We start from the raw sequence: 18157 nt of genomic DNA on the forward strand, positions 1-18157 counted from the left end.
TCTCTCTCTCTCTCTCTCTCTCTCTCTCTCTCTCTCTCTCTCCCTCTCTCTTCTTGAGGTTTCTCATCTTCTGGGGAGAAGGGTGGTTTACTCTTATAGCACATTCAATTTTGATCAATGTATAGCGTGGAAACAATGTAGAGACTGTCAGACAGACTTCTGCAAGGGGAGGGAAGGGAGGGGGAAAATTGTAAAATTCCAAATCTTACAAAAAATGATAGGTAGATACTACTGTTGTATATCATTGGAAAACAAATAAATGTTAAAAGGCAAAAAAAGGTTATTAATATGAGAAAGAAATATCACTTTTCTCCATCTGTAGATGTGAATATGCATGGACTCATAGATTCAAAGATTCATAGAAATATAGATGCACGCATAAGGCACATATGCCTAGATACAAAGAAGTATAGGAGATAGCTCAATAGGTAGATGGAGAGGTGCATGGATGGATGGATCAGTCTTCAGCCCCACCCCACTGCATGTGACATCTTCTCATATATTTTCCAGATAAAGAAACCAAGACTCAGAGGTGTTAGGGGACCGGCCTAGCCGCTCACGACAAAGGGGGTATCAGAGCCCAGGTGTGCTGATTGTAAGGTCAGCCCACCGCAGCACCTCTCCTTGCCCTTGCCAGCTCTAGGACTCTTGCCTCTATCAGCTTGGTCCTCCCTCCTCTGGAGTCCAAAACCAAAAGGCATTTTCTCCCTAGGCTGAGATGGAGATACTCATGGACAGACATGGTAAGGGTTGGGGAAAGGGGGAATGACCTAGACCAAGCATGAAAATGAGAATGTTTAAAAAACAAGGTAACAGTTCAAAGCCTTGAAGAAGCTGCCGTAGCTAAGATGCTTGACCTTGCCCGACGATTGCTTTGTGGTCAACTGAGCTCCACTCCTCCCCTTCCTCGCGGAGCAGGCAGCCTCCTCCCTCCCGAGCTGGAGCTTCCCTTCCTCCTCTTCTCTCCCTACGCCTCCCCCTTCCCCATCCTCCCCTGACACCCAATCACAACCGACACTGGAGCTGAACTCCCCACATCCATCTCCTCTGCCTTCGAGGCAGACACAGCTGGAGACTACACAGCCACTGACTGCCATAAGTGGGGACACAGCAGAGCCTTTGGGATATCTCCCCGGAAAACTATTGCTCTCCTCAACCTCCTGAAAACTTGGAGGTAAGTACCCAGCCTGGGAATTTAGAACCCTTGCTATCCCAAATACCCAAGTAAACAAGCTGGGTGAGCCCCCAGGGGTGAGCTCTGCCTTGGCAGCAGCATGACCATTTTCTCTAACAGATGGGGGACTGGTGATGGCCAGTTGGCTTCCTTGGCTCTCTAAGTCCAGTGGGTGGCAGACTTGAATGCCTCTGGGAGATCCCCTAAAGGGAAACCCAGGAGCTTAAGGAGTTTTCCTCACTTTTGCCCCTTCAGACCCAAGTCAATAGACCGGCCTGGAATTCAAGAGGTCTAGATGTCAGTCTGGGCCCTGCTCTGCCAGCTGAGAACACTGGGATTCCTATTTCCTGCCCTTGATTTCTTTGCAAAATGCTATCTAACTTGGTAATTCTAGTTAAACAGTTTGAAGATGTCCAATCAGGGACCATTGAAATTAATACTAATTGGTAAAGAATACTATTTATTTAGAATGATACTGACTTTCATATAGTCTATGTTTTGTAAAGAGTTTTCCAAAGAGTAATTTAGTTGGTCCTCAAAACACCTCAAAGACAAGAGTAATTTTTTGTGGTTGTTTTTGTTTTAGTTTTTGCAAGGCAATGGGGTAAAGTGGCTTACCCAAGGTCACACAGCTAGGTCATTGTTAAGTGTCTGGGGTCAGATTTGAACTCAGGTCCTCCTGACTCCAGGGCTAGAGTTCTATCCCACTGCACAACCTAGCTACCCCCCCCCAGGATAAGGGTATTTTTGAGAACACTGAAGCTCAGAGATTGAATGACTTGCCCAAGGCTAGATTCAAACTCAGTTCTCACTGTCTCCAAGTCCACCCGTAGATCACCAGGATGCCCCACTGACTCTCTGAAAGGCCGGCCCCCAGCTCTGACATCTTAAGTTCTAGGTCCTAAGGTTTCTCCCAGCCTGGAAGTTACATGGTCTATGTTCTAAGCTTCCTCCTAGCTCTGACATAATTTGTTCGAAGGTCTTTTTCAGCTATTTTAGAATATCATATATTATAAGTTTTCTTCTGGGATAGAGAAGGGAAGGGGGAAAGGAGCCGTCATTTCTTATACAATCCTCCCTCTTAATGAAATAGAAGATTCCCCTACAAACAGAATTTTCCTCATTTCCAGAGACTTTAAGGTACTTTGTATATTTTATATAATATATATATATTTAGATAGCTTATCTATATTCTCATTCAATATTCATAACAATCCTGGGAGGTCAAATGTGCATTTTTTGGACGAGAAAGCCTGGGTGATTTGTTTAGAGTCACAGCTCCAATGAATGTCTGGGGCAAGATTTGAACTCAAGTCTTTCTGTCTCTAATTATGGCTCTCTATGCATCCCCTCCTAGTCTGCCTAAGGACAAGAAACCTTGACTTTGTACCTTTCCCCTTCCTTGTCCCACATCCCAGACATTTCCATTGTGAAGTAGAAAGTGGAATGAATGTAGGCACTATTTGTCTAAAGAGTAAATCTGGGGAACCAGCAATAATCCTGTTGTCTTTCCAGTCTCTTGGTCTCCATCCCAAAATCTCCCAGGTCACTTCCTCACATTTCCCAGTGCATCCCTCTCTGGGTTGGCCTGTGGGGTCATCTTTAGGGCTAGTCAGATGGAGAGATCTGACAGTCATGGTGGACCTGACTGGCCCTTTGGAGTTCTCCCCCATTCGACTGTGGGCTCCTAGAGAGCAGAATGTGGGTTTTGCTTTTCTTTGTGTTCCCGATGCTTTATACAGGTTCTGTGTGACAACTGCTAGCTGATCTAGAGATGCAGATTCACTATGTCCCTGATGCTAGGGACAGGAAGGAAAACCAAACGAGCCCCTGTCTTCAAGGGCCATATTGACACAGAGATGTAAATAGACGGATAATGAGGAGGGAGAAGCAGCCACACATGAACTACTCCACAGCAGGACGGAGAAGGGAGGGCTAGAGAGGAAGAGGAGGGGCGGCTAGGTGGCGCAGTGGATAGAGCACCGGCCCTGGAGTCAGGAGTACCTGGGTTCAAATCCAACCTCAGACACTTAATGATTACCTAGTTGTGTGGCCTTGGGCAAGCCATGTAACCCCATTGCCTTGCAAAACAAAATCTAAAAAAAATAGAGAGGAGGAGGAGGAAGTAAGAGAAGCTTCGGCTGAGATAGAGAAAGACCTTCAAACAGATAGAGATTCTGAGGAACCTGAGATGGAGAGGGAGGCAAATTCAGGTAGGAACTCCAACCTGTGGTAGGCTTGGAGGTAGGAGATGGAACCCCAAATTCATGGGCACTTCTGAGTCAGCTATGGCTTAGAAAGACAAAATGGGAAGAGTAGAAAGCGGCTCTTAAAAGATATTGCAGACCCTGACCTTGGAGAGAGGCTGCAGAAAGTTTCTTCCAGAGCTGGAGGTCTGTCTCTGAGGGCTCAGAACTGGACTTTCCCTGTCTAATGCAGTTGTTCTGGGTAATGTCCTCCTCTGTAGTGTTGTGGAGAAAAGAATTTGAAAGTGTGGTTACTACCTTCAGTTATCCTCAAATGATTTCCTACTGCTGCAGCATAAAGAGAATCCCCTCCCTGTCCCTGATGTGATGATGATGGTGGTGGTAATAATGATTGATGGTGGTGATGGTGTGGGTAGGGTGCTGGTGGTGATGGTGATGATGATGATGATGGTGATGGTAATGGTGATGATGATGATGATGGTGGTGGTGGTATTAGGTGGGGTGCTGGTGGTGATGATGATGATGGTAGTGGTGATGATAGTGATGGTGATGTGATATGATGGTGATGGTAATGGTGATGATGATGGTGGTAGTGGTAGTAGTGGTGGTGGTGGTGGTGGTGGTGGTGGTGGTGATGATGATGATAATTATAAGGATTATGATAATGATGGTGGATGACATAATGCTTTGTAGGTTACAAAGATCTTTACAAATATTATATAATTTTATCCTTACCATAACTCTGGAAGGTAAAGACTTTTCTTATTGCCATCTTAGAGATGAGGCAACAGAGACAGAGAAAGGTCAGTTGGTTGGTAAGCATGTATTAAGTGCCTGCTGAGTGCCAAGCAATGCTAGAGATTCAAAGAAAGACAAAAAATACAATCCCTGCCCTTGAGCTGCTCCCAATCTCAAAGGACAGACAACAAGCAGCAAATAAATAAATAAAAGCTTTAGGTGGGACAAATAGAAAGCAATGCAAGCACTAGAATTGAGAGGGATTGGGAAAGGCTGGATTTCAGCTGATCTTGAAGGAAGCCAGAGATAGCAGGAGGCACTGTTTTGTTTTTGTTTTTTAGTTTTTTCCAAGGCAGTGGGGTTACGTGACTTGCCCAAGATCACACAGCTTGTTAATTGTTAAGTGTCTGAGGCTGGTTTTGAACTCAGGTCCTCCTGACTCCAGGGCCACTGCTCTATCCCACTGTGCACATAGCTGCCCCAGGAGGCACAGTTTTAAAGAGGATGAGCCTTCCAAGCCTGGGGGATGAGCAAAAGAAAATGCCCAGAGCCAAAGAATGGTAGCTAGTTCTCAGATTTGGGGAAGTGACTTATCCAGGGTCATACAGCCAATAGGTGCCTCAGGAACCTTTTTGAATTTGGGTCTGACTCTTAAGTCCCTTGTCTATCCCCTATTAAAATGGAACAGAGGAGAGTCAGTGACTCTTTAAATGTTGGAGATCCAGTCATTTTAAAAATCTCAGAACTTTTTGCATGAAAAACAAATATTTGGTTGATGTTAAAGATGCACCAAACTTGTTTGTTCCAGTTTATACATTTGTATTGTTTGATTTCTTTTATATGAAATAACAAATAAACTATCCAAATCAGAACTGTCTATTGTCTCCAGAAATTCTTTGTTATATAGGAGTAGGGTAGGAAGAAGAAGGAAGGCTCTGAGGTGTGTAGGGGGAGCAAAGTTTAAGGGGAAGTAACTGCCACATAGTAATGCTTAAGAAATGTTCTCTTCCTTTCTGTTTCTGTCTCTTTGTCTGTCCTTGTCTCTCTCTCTCTCTCTCTGTCGCTTTCTTTCTCTGTCCTTATCTGTCTGTCTGTCTGTCTGTCTGTGTCTTTCCCTATATACATATATATGGAGATTATATATATATATATATATATATATATATATATATATATAGAGAGAGAGAGAGAGAGAGAGAGAGAGAGAGAGTCAAACAACTTTGTTTGATGTCAGTCCTTCATTACCTACATTTGCTTGATATCAATGCCACCTCCAACCTGTATGACTTGCACAATTCAGAGTCAGAAGAATGTACACAATGACTATGATCATGGAAAGGAAACAGGTAGTAGAGTTCAGTTAGAGGGCAATGACCAATGCCATCCAGGAGAACTGGGCAGGAAACACAATCTCCAGGGAGAGGTGGTGACCTATGGGTTTGGAATGTGGTATATGCAATCTACCCTGTTCTCAGTGGCCATTGGCTTTCTTTGCTGATTTTTTTTTCTTTGTTACAAGGAAATACCTAAGAGCTGGGTTAAAAAATATAACTGAAATAGAATATAATGTGTATTTATATATGTATGTATGTGTATGTATATACACATATATATGAAGAGAGAGAGACAGAGAGAAAGAGACCAAGACTGAGACAGAGACAGAGACAGAGATGTATATTATAGATGTGTTTTCATTGGTATAGGGAACTCCCAGAGAGAAAAGTCCATCTTCTAATCAACACCTTTTCTGCAATGTAATAGTTCTAGAGAGTTGGCTGATACACAGAGAGTTGCACCAGGGCCATAAAGTATGTAAATCAGAGGAAGACAACTCAAATCTTGCTCACTCTGAGGCCAGTTCTTTTTCTGCTATTTCACAATATCTCTCAGAATAAAAAATATAAGGCATCAGTAACTTTTTAATAGAGGAGAGGATTAGACTAGATCAATGGTTTTAAACTTTGTTTTTTGTCATTGACCCTTTGGCTGTCTGATGAAACCAATGGATCACTTCTCAGAATGATGGGGGTTTTTTAATATTTGGTTTTTTTTTTTAGTTTTTGCAAGGCAATGGGGTTACATGGCTTGCCCAAAGCCACACAGCTAGGTAATTATGAAGTGTCTGAGACCAGATTTTGAACTCAGGTCCTCCTGACTCCAGGGCCAGTGCTCTATCCACTGCGCCACCTAGCCACCTTGTTGTTGTTGGGGGGGTTTTTAATATTTGAAGGAAATGCTAAGCTTCAGTTAAAGGTTAGTAAAAGATATCATTTTTTCTCCCGTCTAAGTTCACAGATTTCCTAAATCCAAGCATTGGCTTAAAAAAGCCTTAGATTGGATGATCTCTGAGCCCCTTCAGATCTGAGCACCATACTTAGACACTCCTATCTCCCCCATTATCCTTTGTATAAGGGAAGAGAGAGTTGGGGATGAAAGGATTAGGTATAGCTAGGAAGAGGGAGGAGCAAAGAGGAAGGTGCAGCATCTCTAAGCTTGGGGTCCGGGAAATAGGGGCATCTAAAAAGATGACTGAGGAAAGGGTCTGCTAGAGAGTCTTCCTGCAAGGCCTCTGGGGCAGGGGAAGTGGGAAGAGACCCAAGGAGGAGGCTGTTGATTCATTGTTCCAAGCCTAGCAGTCCTTGTTCCTTCAATGTAACTGGTTTGTCCTCTAAGAAGATGAACCCAAGGATTGCCAACCAGTCAACATTTGACTGGTTTGTCCCAGTATTTTATCACAGAAACCAGTTCTTTAGAGCTGAGTGTCCATTTGTTTGCTCTGATTTACCTAACCCTCCTCATAAGTCACCAGTGAATCCATTTCCCTTGGTTAATGAAGCCCCGGATACGAACAGTAGAATTCTAGCTCCCACACAAAGTTAATATTTCTTGACTAACTGAGTGACTTTCCCATCAATTCTGTTTTCTATCAGAACCCTGGAGGGTCCATGGGTAGATTTAAGGGCAAGGGGGAAGACCATCCATTCGGATAGGAAGAGGGACCTTGCCCTTAAACTCTACTCACTGACCCTTCCCAGCACATCCCCAAGCATTTACTCTGTGTGATAGCACCCCAAACCCCATGATATTCCAATTTGCTATCTCTAATTATTCCTTCTCTTTATCTTCCAACATGCTTATGGTTTAATATTGTGTCTGTGTGTTTGTGTGTGTTAGTGTGAAAAGAGTATTTGCCTTAGAATATAGACTGTCTGAGCTGAAAGCACATCATCCCCTTTGGAGGTTCTCTCTTATCTCCAACAGCCAAGTCTTGTTGATGGGTCTGAGAATGGCAGCAGCGTTGGCATGGAAGGTCACAGGTGCCCACAGGTGCCCACAGCTGCGCAGATGTCTCAGCTTCCTCAGATGCTTTGAGGGACAAGATGCATCAGAGGAGACAGGAGCTAGATCCAGAGCACAGGGACCCTACAGTACTCTGCCCTCTTGAGTCCCCACCTAGAGTCTCCTGTTTATGTTGGGTACCATATTTTAGGAAGAATGTTGCTGTCCTAAAGACTGACCCTGGGTGGGAAAGAGCATCAAGTCCGTGCCACATGAGGGTCTCTTTAGGAGAACTGGGGTGTTTTGTCCAGAGAAGAAAGTCTGGGGGGGCATATTCAAGCATTTGAAGGGCTATCACACAGAGGAGAAATATGCATGCTCTGTGCTTGTGTCTTCCTCATAAGGCTTCCAAAATGACCCTTGATTAATAGAGACAGTCACATCTCCTCTGCTGGGAAGCAGCTTGGTGCACAGTGGTTAGAGCACTGGACCTGGGATCGGAAAAACTGGCCTCCAGACTTGCTAGCTGCATGACTCTGGGCAAGTCCCCTGCTGCACCCATTCTTCATCTGTAAAATGGGAATAATGAGAGCATCTGCTTTCCGGCAAAGATAAAATGAGATGAAAATTGTGAATCCATAAAATGCTCCATTATTGTCATCTGGTCTGAAAAATTAAGCGGTTCCCAGTGGGGGTTGGGGAGAAAGGAGTTTCATGGGTCCCTCCTTTCCATGGAAGGTTCCAAGGAATGAAGCTCCTGGGGAACAGATCTGTCCAGTGTCAGAGTTGACACCTAGTCTTCACAGCCCCTGAAGAGGCATCGCCTCTACTTTCCACACCCCCACCAAGTGGTCATTCAAACACAAATTAGCAGTTAACCCAGATTCCCAGCTGGTATTGGTATAGGGTTCCCAGGTGTTCTGGATGCTCACAAGAACACTGCCAGAGAGGCACTATAAAATTTTACAAATGAGAAATCCAAAGTATCTGGGCTAAAGTGACTTACCCAGGGTCACATTGCTACAAATGTCTGAGAGAATTTGATTTCAGGTCCTCCCGCCTCCAAGTCCATCACGGTGGACCCTAGGACCTGCTGCCTCTCCCCCCAGGTCCCTACAATCCATGGCTCTTTCCTGATATCAAACCTAAATCTGCCTCCATTCATTCCCCCTCCCCCATTGGTCCTGGTGCCACTTCCTGGGCTTAAACAGAACAAATTGAATTTTCTTTCCCATAATAAGTCCCGTCAGTACTTAACCGCAACCCTCCCCCAGTCTTCTTTTCTCCATCCTGAATACGCTCAGGCACTTCGCTCCACATTTAACATGGATTCAAGGCACTTGATCACTCCAGCTGTCCTCCTCTTAGAAGGAGGACACCATCTTAGAAGCGTCCTCCCTCACGTGGGCCCCCTGTAGTGGACCCAGAGGTGGACCCAGAATCCCAGTCATAGCACAATTGAAGGGGTGTTACCACATAGAACAGGGCCAAGCACAGAGATTCTGGGGATGAATCTCTGCTTACCCATTCCCAGTTAGAAGACCATGGACAAATCTTCTCCCCATCCCCGGCATCAATTTTCTCCCTTGTAAAATAGGAATGATAACAAAACTGGCGGCCTCTGCCTCAGTGGATCCTGCTGGGAAAGAGTTTCGCAGAGTAGAGTGCTTATGACCACCATGACCAGGCCGCTTATCAAGGGATCGCTGCCCCCAGGCTATGTCCTCCAGTGGCCTTCCTGTTGCCTTGGCAACCTCACAGCCTCTCTTTAAACTTACTGGATCTTTCTCTCCTAAGTTAGTGAATCGAATACATCCTGAGCATCCTTCTCAGAGTGGCCACTGATTGGCCCCCCCAGGCTGCCTTGTCTCCCCGTGGCTTCCCGGGGCATCCATTCATCGCCTCTTTCCAATAGTTCCCATCTGAGGGTCAGTGTTCGGATCCCGCTACAGTTGCCGAGGCAGGTTGGGGGGTGACGGCTGTGGGATCCATGAAGCTGAAGCCCCAAGAGCTAATGCACTCAGTAGCAGACTCCCTTTCATTGCACAACACTCTCCCCCACCCGGAAAAATATTGACAACATGGGGCAGTGCCTTGGACTTGGAACGGGGAGCAGCTGGGCCTCAATCCATGTCAGACATTTAGTCTCACCTCATCTCTAGGCTTCAGTTTCCTCATCTGTAAAATGGGGATACTAATAAGCACCCATCTCCCGGGTTCTTTTCAGGCTTAAATGCGATCATGGCCGTGCAGAGGTGTACACATGGGCACCGTTGTTTTAATAGAGAGAAGAAGAGGGATTTGTCCCCCGGGACAGGTGGCTTTGGGATCATCTTGGATTCAGAGCAGCTTCCCCAGACTCAGGGCTGGGGGGGAGCTCCCAGGAATCTTCCACTTCATTCAACTGCTAATGAGCCAAAAGGCAACTGGGCTTAGGACCTGTGGGTGCAGAGACAAGGGTGCTCGAGGAGTTTTCCCTCCAGGAGGAGACAACATGTACCTGTTATACAGGTGGTGGCAAAATAAGTATGAGCTAATGGAGGCTGAGGAGGGAGACTTGCAGCAGGAACACCAGGAAAGGCTTCCAGGAAGTCAAAGTGACAGAGGGGGGTTTTGGAAGGAAGGAAGGCAGGAAGGAAGGAAGGAAGGAAGGAAGGAAGGAAGGGAGGGAGGGAGGGAGGGAGGGAGGGAGGAAGGAAGGAAGGAAGGAAGGAAGGAAGGAAGGGAGGGAGGGAGGGAGGAAAGAAGGCAGGAAGGCAGGAAGGCAGGAAGGCAGGAAGGAAGGAAGGAAGGAAGGAAGGAAGGAAGGAAGGAAGGAAGGAAGGAAGGAAGGAAGGAAGGGAGGGAGGGAGGAAGGAAGGAAGGAAGGAAGGATGGACAGATGGGAGGGAGGGAGGGAGGGAGGGAGGGAGGAAGGAAGGAAGGAAGGAAGGAAGGAAGGAAGGAAGGAAGGAAGGAAGGAAGGAAGGATGGACAGATGGGAGGGAGGGAGGAAAGAAAAAGGAAGGGAAGGAAGGAGGGAAACAAATGCCTCCTGTTCACTAGGCACTGTTATTATTTTAGTTATTTTATCAACCGTGGGAGGTAGCTATTATTGCTATCTCCATTGTACCACTGAGGCACAGAGAGGTTAAGTGACTTTTCCAGCGTCACCTAACTGGTAAGTGTCTGAAGCTGGATTCTATTTTATTTTTTTTAATATTTTTCAAGGCAATGGGATTAAGCAGCTTGCCCGAGGCCACACGGCTAGGTAATTATTAAGTGTCTGAGTTCGGATTTGAACCCAGGTCCTCCTGACTCCAAGGCCAGTGCTCTATCCTCAGCGCCACCTAGCCACCCCTGAAGCTGGATTTTAGCTCTAGTGTCATGACATGATGTGTGTGAACCAACTTGGCTGGACTGTCGGTCTTGGGAGATGAGGGGATGTATAATAAGGCAATAAGGCAGGAAAAGTATATTGGGATTAGGCTATGAAAGGAGTGAATTGGGGTCCACCAGATGCAGGTCATTAAGCTGAGGGAACTAAAGGAGCCAAGGTAGAATATATAAGACAGTAACTTGGTTTGTTGGACAAGGCACCAGACCTGGCATCAGCAAGACCCAGGTTTAAATCCCACTGGAGTCACTTTCTAGTTTTCTATTCCTGAACAAGTTATGGAACCTCTCTTGGCCTCAATTTCCTCATCTGTAAAAAAATAAAATAAAATAACACCAAGAGATTAGAACCAGCAACCTCTAGGTTCCTTCCTGTGGGGCTCCTGTGACCCTGTGACTCTCCAGGGCTAAGCTCTGGTTCTCCCTAATAATCCTGGGCTCCCTTTGGCCAGGACCCTGACCTTTCAGGAGAAGGAGCAGAGATCACTGAAGCTGTTTTTCTGGAGGTCCTAGGTTCAGAGCAAGACTCTAGGTTGGTCATGGGCAGGCAGGTTCTGGGAGAAAGTGGGGGCTCAGAGTTCTAATTGATTAGCTAATAGCCTATAAAAGCAACAATAAAAGTTTACAAAATGTTTACCAGTATTATCACATTTGAGCTTCACATCAACCCTCGGAGGTAGGTGCTATGATAGTCTCCATTTTACAGATGAGGCAACTGAGTCACAGAGAGGTTAAATAATTTGTCCAGAGTCATACAACTATTAAGTGTCAGTGGCTAGATTTTAATTAAGGATTTCTGGATTTGAGGTCCATTATTGGGCCACAAGGTCATACAGTTTTCATTTTTATTATGATGATTATTTGATGACTGAGTCACATTTTATATAGCTAAGCATATTTACTTACATGCTAGGTTCACTTGCTTTTATTATCTTCTCTCTGTGTTTTCTCATAATGGAGGCGCATACAATATAGCTGATCCAGGAAGGGGACAGGGTTTTTTCCCTGTGGAATTTTTCAATTTATCTGTCCTGTACTCCACTCATTGCTTTTCCCACGATTAGATTTAGTAATTACTTCATTCATTCATCCCTCCATCCAGTCATTCATTCATTCATTCATGAGATGGCAGCCCTAAGTATGTCAGAGTGGATAAATTTGATCCCACTTTTGATTCACAATCACAAGATTCTGATTGGATAAATCTTCACTGCCAACCCTTAGATTAAGATTGGAGCCTGGTGGGGCGGCTAGGTGGCGCAGTGGATAAAGCACCGGCCCTGGAGTCAGGAGTGCCTGGGTTCAAATCCGGTCTCAGACCCTTAATAATTACCTAGCTGTGTGGCCTTGGGCAAGCCACTTAACACCATTCGCCTTGTAAAAAAAAAAAAAAAAAAGATTGAAGCCTGACTACCCAGCTAGAAAGAGGAGGACCTAGGGGGAAGAAGCCCCAGATCCCAGGGACCATGGAGAATTTGGTTCTTCCCAAGGTGGACCTTGCCACCCCAGGAACCACCACAAAAAACCTGAACACCCCATCATCTGGGTCTTATGGAGACTAGAATAGATTGGGGGGCAGCAGTGCCATCTGGTGTTTAAACAAATATTGACCAAAGCATCTACTTCATAGACTTTGGGAGTTTATAGTCTATTAAGAAGAATCTCTTTGAACCTGTTTCTTCAGCTGGAAAATGAGAATGATAATAAGACTACCTACCTCACAGGGCTGGTTGGAAGGAGAATGGTCCATTGGTTTGAATCACGATTACCACTGTTATTATGAATTTGGTAGAAACGTGCAGAATGAAGTCAAAGGGGAGAGAGACCATAGTCTAGAGACTGTCCCAAAAATCAAGGCTAAAGAAGTGCCATCAATTTTATTCTCATTTTTCCTGCCTGTCAGTAGGAAGCATTAGAATGGGACCATTCACCATGTTCTTTGAGTTGTCCCCAAGCCCACTTCTCTCCAACCTCGCCCAGGGTGACCTTGGCGAAGCATCGATTCCCTGCCATCATGAGTTACAATCCCGGCTGAATGAGGAGATGGAGTGTGAAGGACAGACTTCTAGGTGGAGTCATTAGAGAATTCATTTGTGGGCTTCCTAAAACCCTACACAGCCCTGTTCAAACACAAGTCAGAGTGTGCCAAAAGATGCCCACACAGCCTTGTGTTGGGGCCAGATGATCCCAAAAAACCTGAATAAGACTGCCTTCCCTTGGAGATGACTTTTTTTAGGTTTTTGCAAGGCAATGGGGTTAAGTAGCTTGCCCAAGGTCACACAGCTAGGTTAAGTGTCCGGGGCTAGATCTGAACTCAGGTCCTCCTGACTCCAGGGCCGGTGCTCTATTCACTGCGCCACCTAGCCACCCCTGGAGATGACTTTCTATCCATTCAGCATATACTGTGTGAACAGTTGATTGCATCATCTAGAATTTATCCACATTTTTGGAGAAAAAGCTTTGAGAGCCACAAAACCTGGCTTCACACTCTGCTTCTGACTTATTAACTGTTCAGCCTTGGACAATTCCATTAATTTCTCTGTCCCTCAGTTTACTCATCTATAAAATGAAGTGGTTTATACCAGATGGACTGTGAGGTCCCTTCCAGGTCTACATTTAGGATCCAACAAAACGATTTCACAAAATGGGATCCACCTGGATCTCATTTTAAAACAATGCTGAGAGCTGAGGGCCTACAGTAGTTGGTGAATCTATTTTCCATTCTTTTCTCTCTTTTATTCTACCAGCTGCTGATCCGCCAGTACTGTGCCTCAGGGCCCTCCAAGCTTTCCCAGTTCTCCAGACATAATGGAGAAAGAGGAGAGGATGGACAAGAGAAAAACCACCAATTCCAGAGGGAAAAGTGAGAAAAAAGAAGGTAAGGCCCTCTCCTGAAGGCCAAGTTGGAATCACCTAATCACCTTTCTTCTTAATCCCCAGGAGGACCCTAGACACCGGCCTCCAGACAGCATCTTTGAGGAAAACCCATGTTAGAAAGGAAAAGCAGTGATTGGGGATCAGGAAATCAGGACCGGGATTCCTTCTGTCCTAAATATTAACTGTGCAGTTACAAAGAAAGGGAAATGACAGTCCTTGCTCTGGGGAAGTTCATAGTCCAAATAAAATACATTGATCACAAAGGAAGCCAATTCTACTGAAATAAAGATACCATTTTTACCTCCATCAAGTCCACACATATCCCAAAATCTAAGTTAATTGTTAAGAATCCTTGTCCTGGGCGGCTAGGTGGCGCAGTGGATAGAGCACCGGCCTTGGAGTCAGGAGGACCTGAGTTCAAATCCGCCCTCAGACACTTAATAATGACCTAGCTGTGTGGCCTTGGGCAAGCCACTTAACCCCATTGCCTTGCAAAAAACCCTAAAAAACGGGGGGGAAAAAGGAAAAAAAGACCTAGAGCAAGTTAGGTAGAAGAAGGAGAAGAATGTTGACACATAACCAACAGGACTCCCATAATCCCTCTATGGAGTTTCCCCCAAAGGGTCTTTCTCCCAATGGTCTGGTCTAATGATTGCTAATGCAATCAATCTACAACTCCTATTATATTCCAGTCACTGTGCAATCCAACCACAATAAATGAAAAATGCCTTCTAAAACTTGGACTTGACTAACTTACTCCCCTTCTCTGCTGTGTCCTGCAGACTACCAATCCATCTACATTGGTGTGCCAGTCCACAGCAATCACTATAGAAAAATACTCAAGAAGAGAGCCCCCTCTGGCTGGGAAAAAAACAAATACTCTAGGAGATCCTGTGAGCACCCCCCGGGACGGGCAGAGGAAGCCAGGGAAGTCTTCCAGGATACCAGCACAGATGACATCAGTAAAATCCGTAAGTCTGGGCATCAGTCAGAGGGAGGCATTCCTGAGAAACATGAATGACTTCTCTAGAAAGGAGTTACCACATTGGTCTCCATCTTGGTTGCACCTTCTCCCAAATCTGACTTGAACAAAATCAGCAGGTAAACTAAGAGAAGATAACTCCTGATGATATAAATGAGTAAAGCATTTTTAGTTGAAATGAAAAAATATTTTCTACCTGACAGTGTAACAATATTTTGATATGCTCAAGGTTTTTAAAATATTTTTATTTGTCTTTCAGTAGTTTTCGTCAATCATTTTTGCAGGGTTTTGAGTTTTATATTTTTCTCCCTCCCCCAAAAGAAAGGAATCTAATATGGGCTTTACATGTATAATTATGCTAAACATAGGCCCATATTAATCATTTTATGAAAGAAGACTCAAATCCAATTGGAAAAAATTAGAGAGAAAAAAGTGACACTACATAAGGCAACTTTCAAAAATTGAAGATAATCTGCTTTGAAACACCACCATTCCTTCTCTGGACAAGGATGGCATTTTCCTTCACAAGTCCTTCAGAATTAACTTTGATTATCGTACTGCTGAAATGAGCAAGTCCTTCATGGTGGATCATCACCCAATGGTGCTGTTAGTGTCTATAATGTTCTTCTGGTTCTGCTCATTTCCCTTCGCATCAATTCATGCAAGTCTTTCCAGGCTTTTCTGATGTCCCATTCCTCACGATTTCTTCTAGAACAATAGTGTTCTATCACATTCATATACCATAATTTGTTCAATCATTCTCTAATTGATGGGCACCTCCTTAATTTCCAATTCTTTGTCACCACAAAAAGAGCTGCTGTGAGTATTTTTGTACATGTGGGTTACTGACCTAGTAATGATATTGATGGATCAAAGAGTATGCACAGTTTTATTGCCCTTTGGGCATAATTCCATATTGCTCTCCAGAAAGTTGGATCAGTTCACAACTCCACCAACAATTCATTAGTGGTCCAGATTTCCCACATCCTCTCCAACATTGATTACTTTCCTTTTTAGTCATACTGGCCGATCTGGGAGGTGTGAGGTGGTACCACAAGATATTTTAATTTGCATTTCCCTAAGTAGATACTGTCTTGTTTTAGAAATCATTATAGCATAGTAGGATGAGTGTTGGATAAGTAACAGAGTATTCTGGATTCAAATTTTACCTTTAAAGCTCACTAGTTTTATGACTTGGGGCCAGTCACTTAACTTGTATTATTCTGGCATCATCATAATGCTTCTAAATTAGTCCACAAGCATTTATTAAGTAGCTACCAAATGTGAGGCATTGTGTGGGGCACTAGGGACAAAAGGTAAATCGAGCCAGTGCCTGCCCCCAAGGAACTTACATTTTATTGGGAAATCAATTTGCGTAATATATGCATAGTAAATACTAGTAATTTGTTAGGGGGTAAAGGGAGGGATTCCAAGAGGGTGAGGAGAAAGAGGTAAAGTTGGAGGACATTCAGGGCTTGTGTGAAAAAGAGCAAGCAGGAAGGTTTGGCCAATGATCCATCAGTGAACATTTACTAGTGCCTATGCCATGGGGGTTACTGTCTTTCTCAGGTGTGGAGGATCCAGATACAATGAAGTAATTCCTTCTCTCAAGGAAGATAATGGCTAAGAAGCCTGGGAAGGTAGACAGGAGGTTTAAGTGAAAGGCAGATCCAAGAGGTAACATGGCCAGGACTTCACTGCAAGGATATTAATGTGGAAGCTATCTGGGCACTAAGGACCGGAGAGGGCAGGCACATCAACCAGAGGCAGCTGCATTGGACCAGGTGAGAGGCGATGAGAGTCGGAGATAAGGTGGAGACCAGGGACAGCAAGAAAAGGGGAGCCGAGATCTGAGAGAGCGTGGAAACGGGGGCATGAGTGCCAGTGAGGAGTCAGCGATAGACCATCATGCTGTGAGCCTCTAGGGTGGGGACAGATAGTGGTGTTCCCAACAACAATGGGGAAATCTGGAATATGGAAGGGTCTGAGGGAAAGATATGTAGTTCTGTTTGGGGCATGCCAAGTAACCGCTAATGACTACCTTGCCTGGTATGTTCAGTTGGGAGCTGGTGACAGGAGGTTGAGACAGGAAGCCTAGTCTGCATCTGTTGCTTCTCTTAAGAATCAGCTACAGGGGGCGGCTAGGTGGCGCAGTGGATAAAGCACCGGCCCTGGAATCAGGAGGACCTGGGTTCAAATCCGGCCTCAGACACTTAATAATGACCTAGCTGTGTGGCCTTGGGCAAGCCACTTAACCCCCATTTGCCTTGCAAAACCCTAAAAAAAAAAAAACCTAAAAAAACTAAAAACAAAAAAGAATCAGCTACAAATGAGAGACATGGAACCCATGAGAGCCTATGAGGTGAGTTACCAAGAGCGTGTAGTCAAATACAATGTGCTGGAATCTCCACTTAAAAAGGGAGATCCTGCTCAGATTCAAGGGGATAGAGGTGTGGGTTGTGGGTACCTATATTTGGATCAATACAACATACATCTCAGAGTTGAAAGGGACTTCAGAGGCAATCTCAGACCTGAACAAGAGTCCCTTCTACAGTACTTCTGCCCATCCAGTCTCTATTTGAACACCACCAAGTTACAGGGAGTTCACCACCAACTAAGTTAGCCCATTCCACTTTTTGGACAATTCAAATTCTTAGGTAGTTCCCCTGACACCAAACCTATATCTTCCTCAGGGAATTTCTATCCATTGTTCCTATCCAGGTCTTCCAGAGCTAAACAAAACTAATCTAAACTGTCTTCATGATGGGTTTTTCAGGGATTTCAAAGGTCAGATTCCCCTCTCCTCCCAAATCTTCTTCAGACTAAACATGCCCAGAGATGTGGATGATGTTTGGTCACCTGTAAATTCAGGGACTGGACCTGGACATTTGACTTGGGGTTATGATTTTCATTCCTTAAATGGCAAGACTGGAGCATGCAGTAGGGACCTTTGGTAAGGCAGTCTTCAGGCTCTTTCTCTTTAGAGTTCAGCTATAGATATGGTCAAAACACATCAGAGCACCATCTTGTAGGGATCCTGTGGGCAAATAGAGAGGTTCTAGTGGAGACCAGAAGGGGCAGGAGCTTAGAGCATACTAGAGCTGCAGTCTCATGTGCCACCGTTTTTATTATACTGTCATAGAAATGTTTCTTTTATCCCATAAATTCATAATAAAATAAAATTAGTTGATTAAAAAAATGGCAAACATCTATGCACAAACAAGATAAGTCAACAAAGAAGACACCAGACCAGGGTCAAATAAATAGTAAGTATCAGAGACTGGATCTGAATCCATAGGATCACCGATTTAGAGCTAAATGGCTACCAAGTCCAAAGCGCTCCTTTCAGAATTGAGGAAACTAATGTCCAATGACTTGCCCAAGATCACCCAGCTGCCAGGGTTTATGTAAGGATTTGAACCCAGGTCATCCTAACTGGAAACCCAGCATGCCATGGCCTATATACACCATGCTGCCTCTCTTGCAGTTGGAGCTGTCCAGAAATGGAATGGGCCAGTAGAGTTT

General features: G+C 44.7%; 1 protein-coding gene across 1 annotated transcript in view; it reads left to right on the forward strand.

The window, feature by feature from the left end:
- The first annotated feature begins 1017 nt into the window (after positions 1–1017).
- The window catches only part of SLC4A5 (solute carrier family 4 member 5), a 111598-nt gene continuing 94458 nt past the window's right edge, over positions 1018–18157 (forward strand). Inside the window, exons 1-3 of the mRNA XM_074195143.1 lie at positions 1018–1174; positions 13521–13651; positions 14433–14621. Of these exons, the coding sequence (XP_074051244.1) occupies positions 13582–13651; positions 14433–14621 (259 nt within the window). The 5' untranslated portion in view covers positions 1018–1174; positions 13521–13581. The remainder of the gene's footprint in view (positions 1175–13520; positions 13652–14432; positions 14622–18157) is intronic.

Source organism: Macrotis lagotis, chromosome 1 (genome assembly GCF_037893015.1).
Source record: "Macrotis lagotis isolate mMagLag1 chromosome 1, bilby.v1.9.chrom.fasta, whole genome shotgun sequence".
In the NCBI taxonomy this organism is placed as follows: domain Eukaryota; kingdom Metazoa; phylum Chordata; class Mammalia; order Peramelemorphia; family Peramelidae; genus Macrotis; species Macrotis lagotis.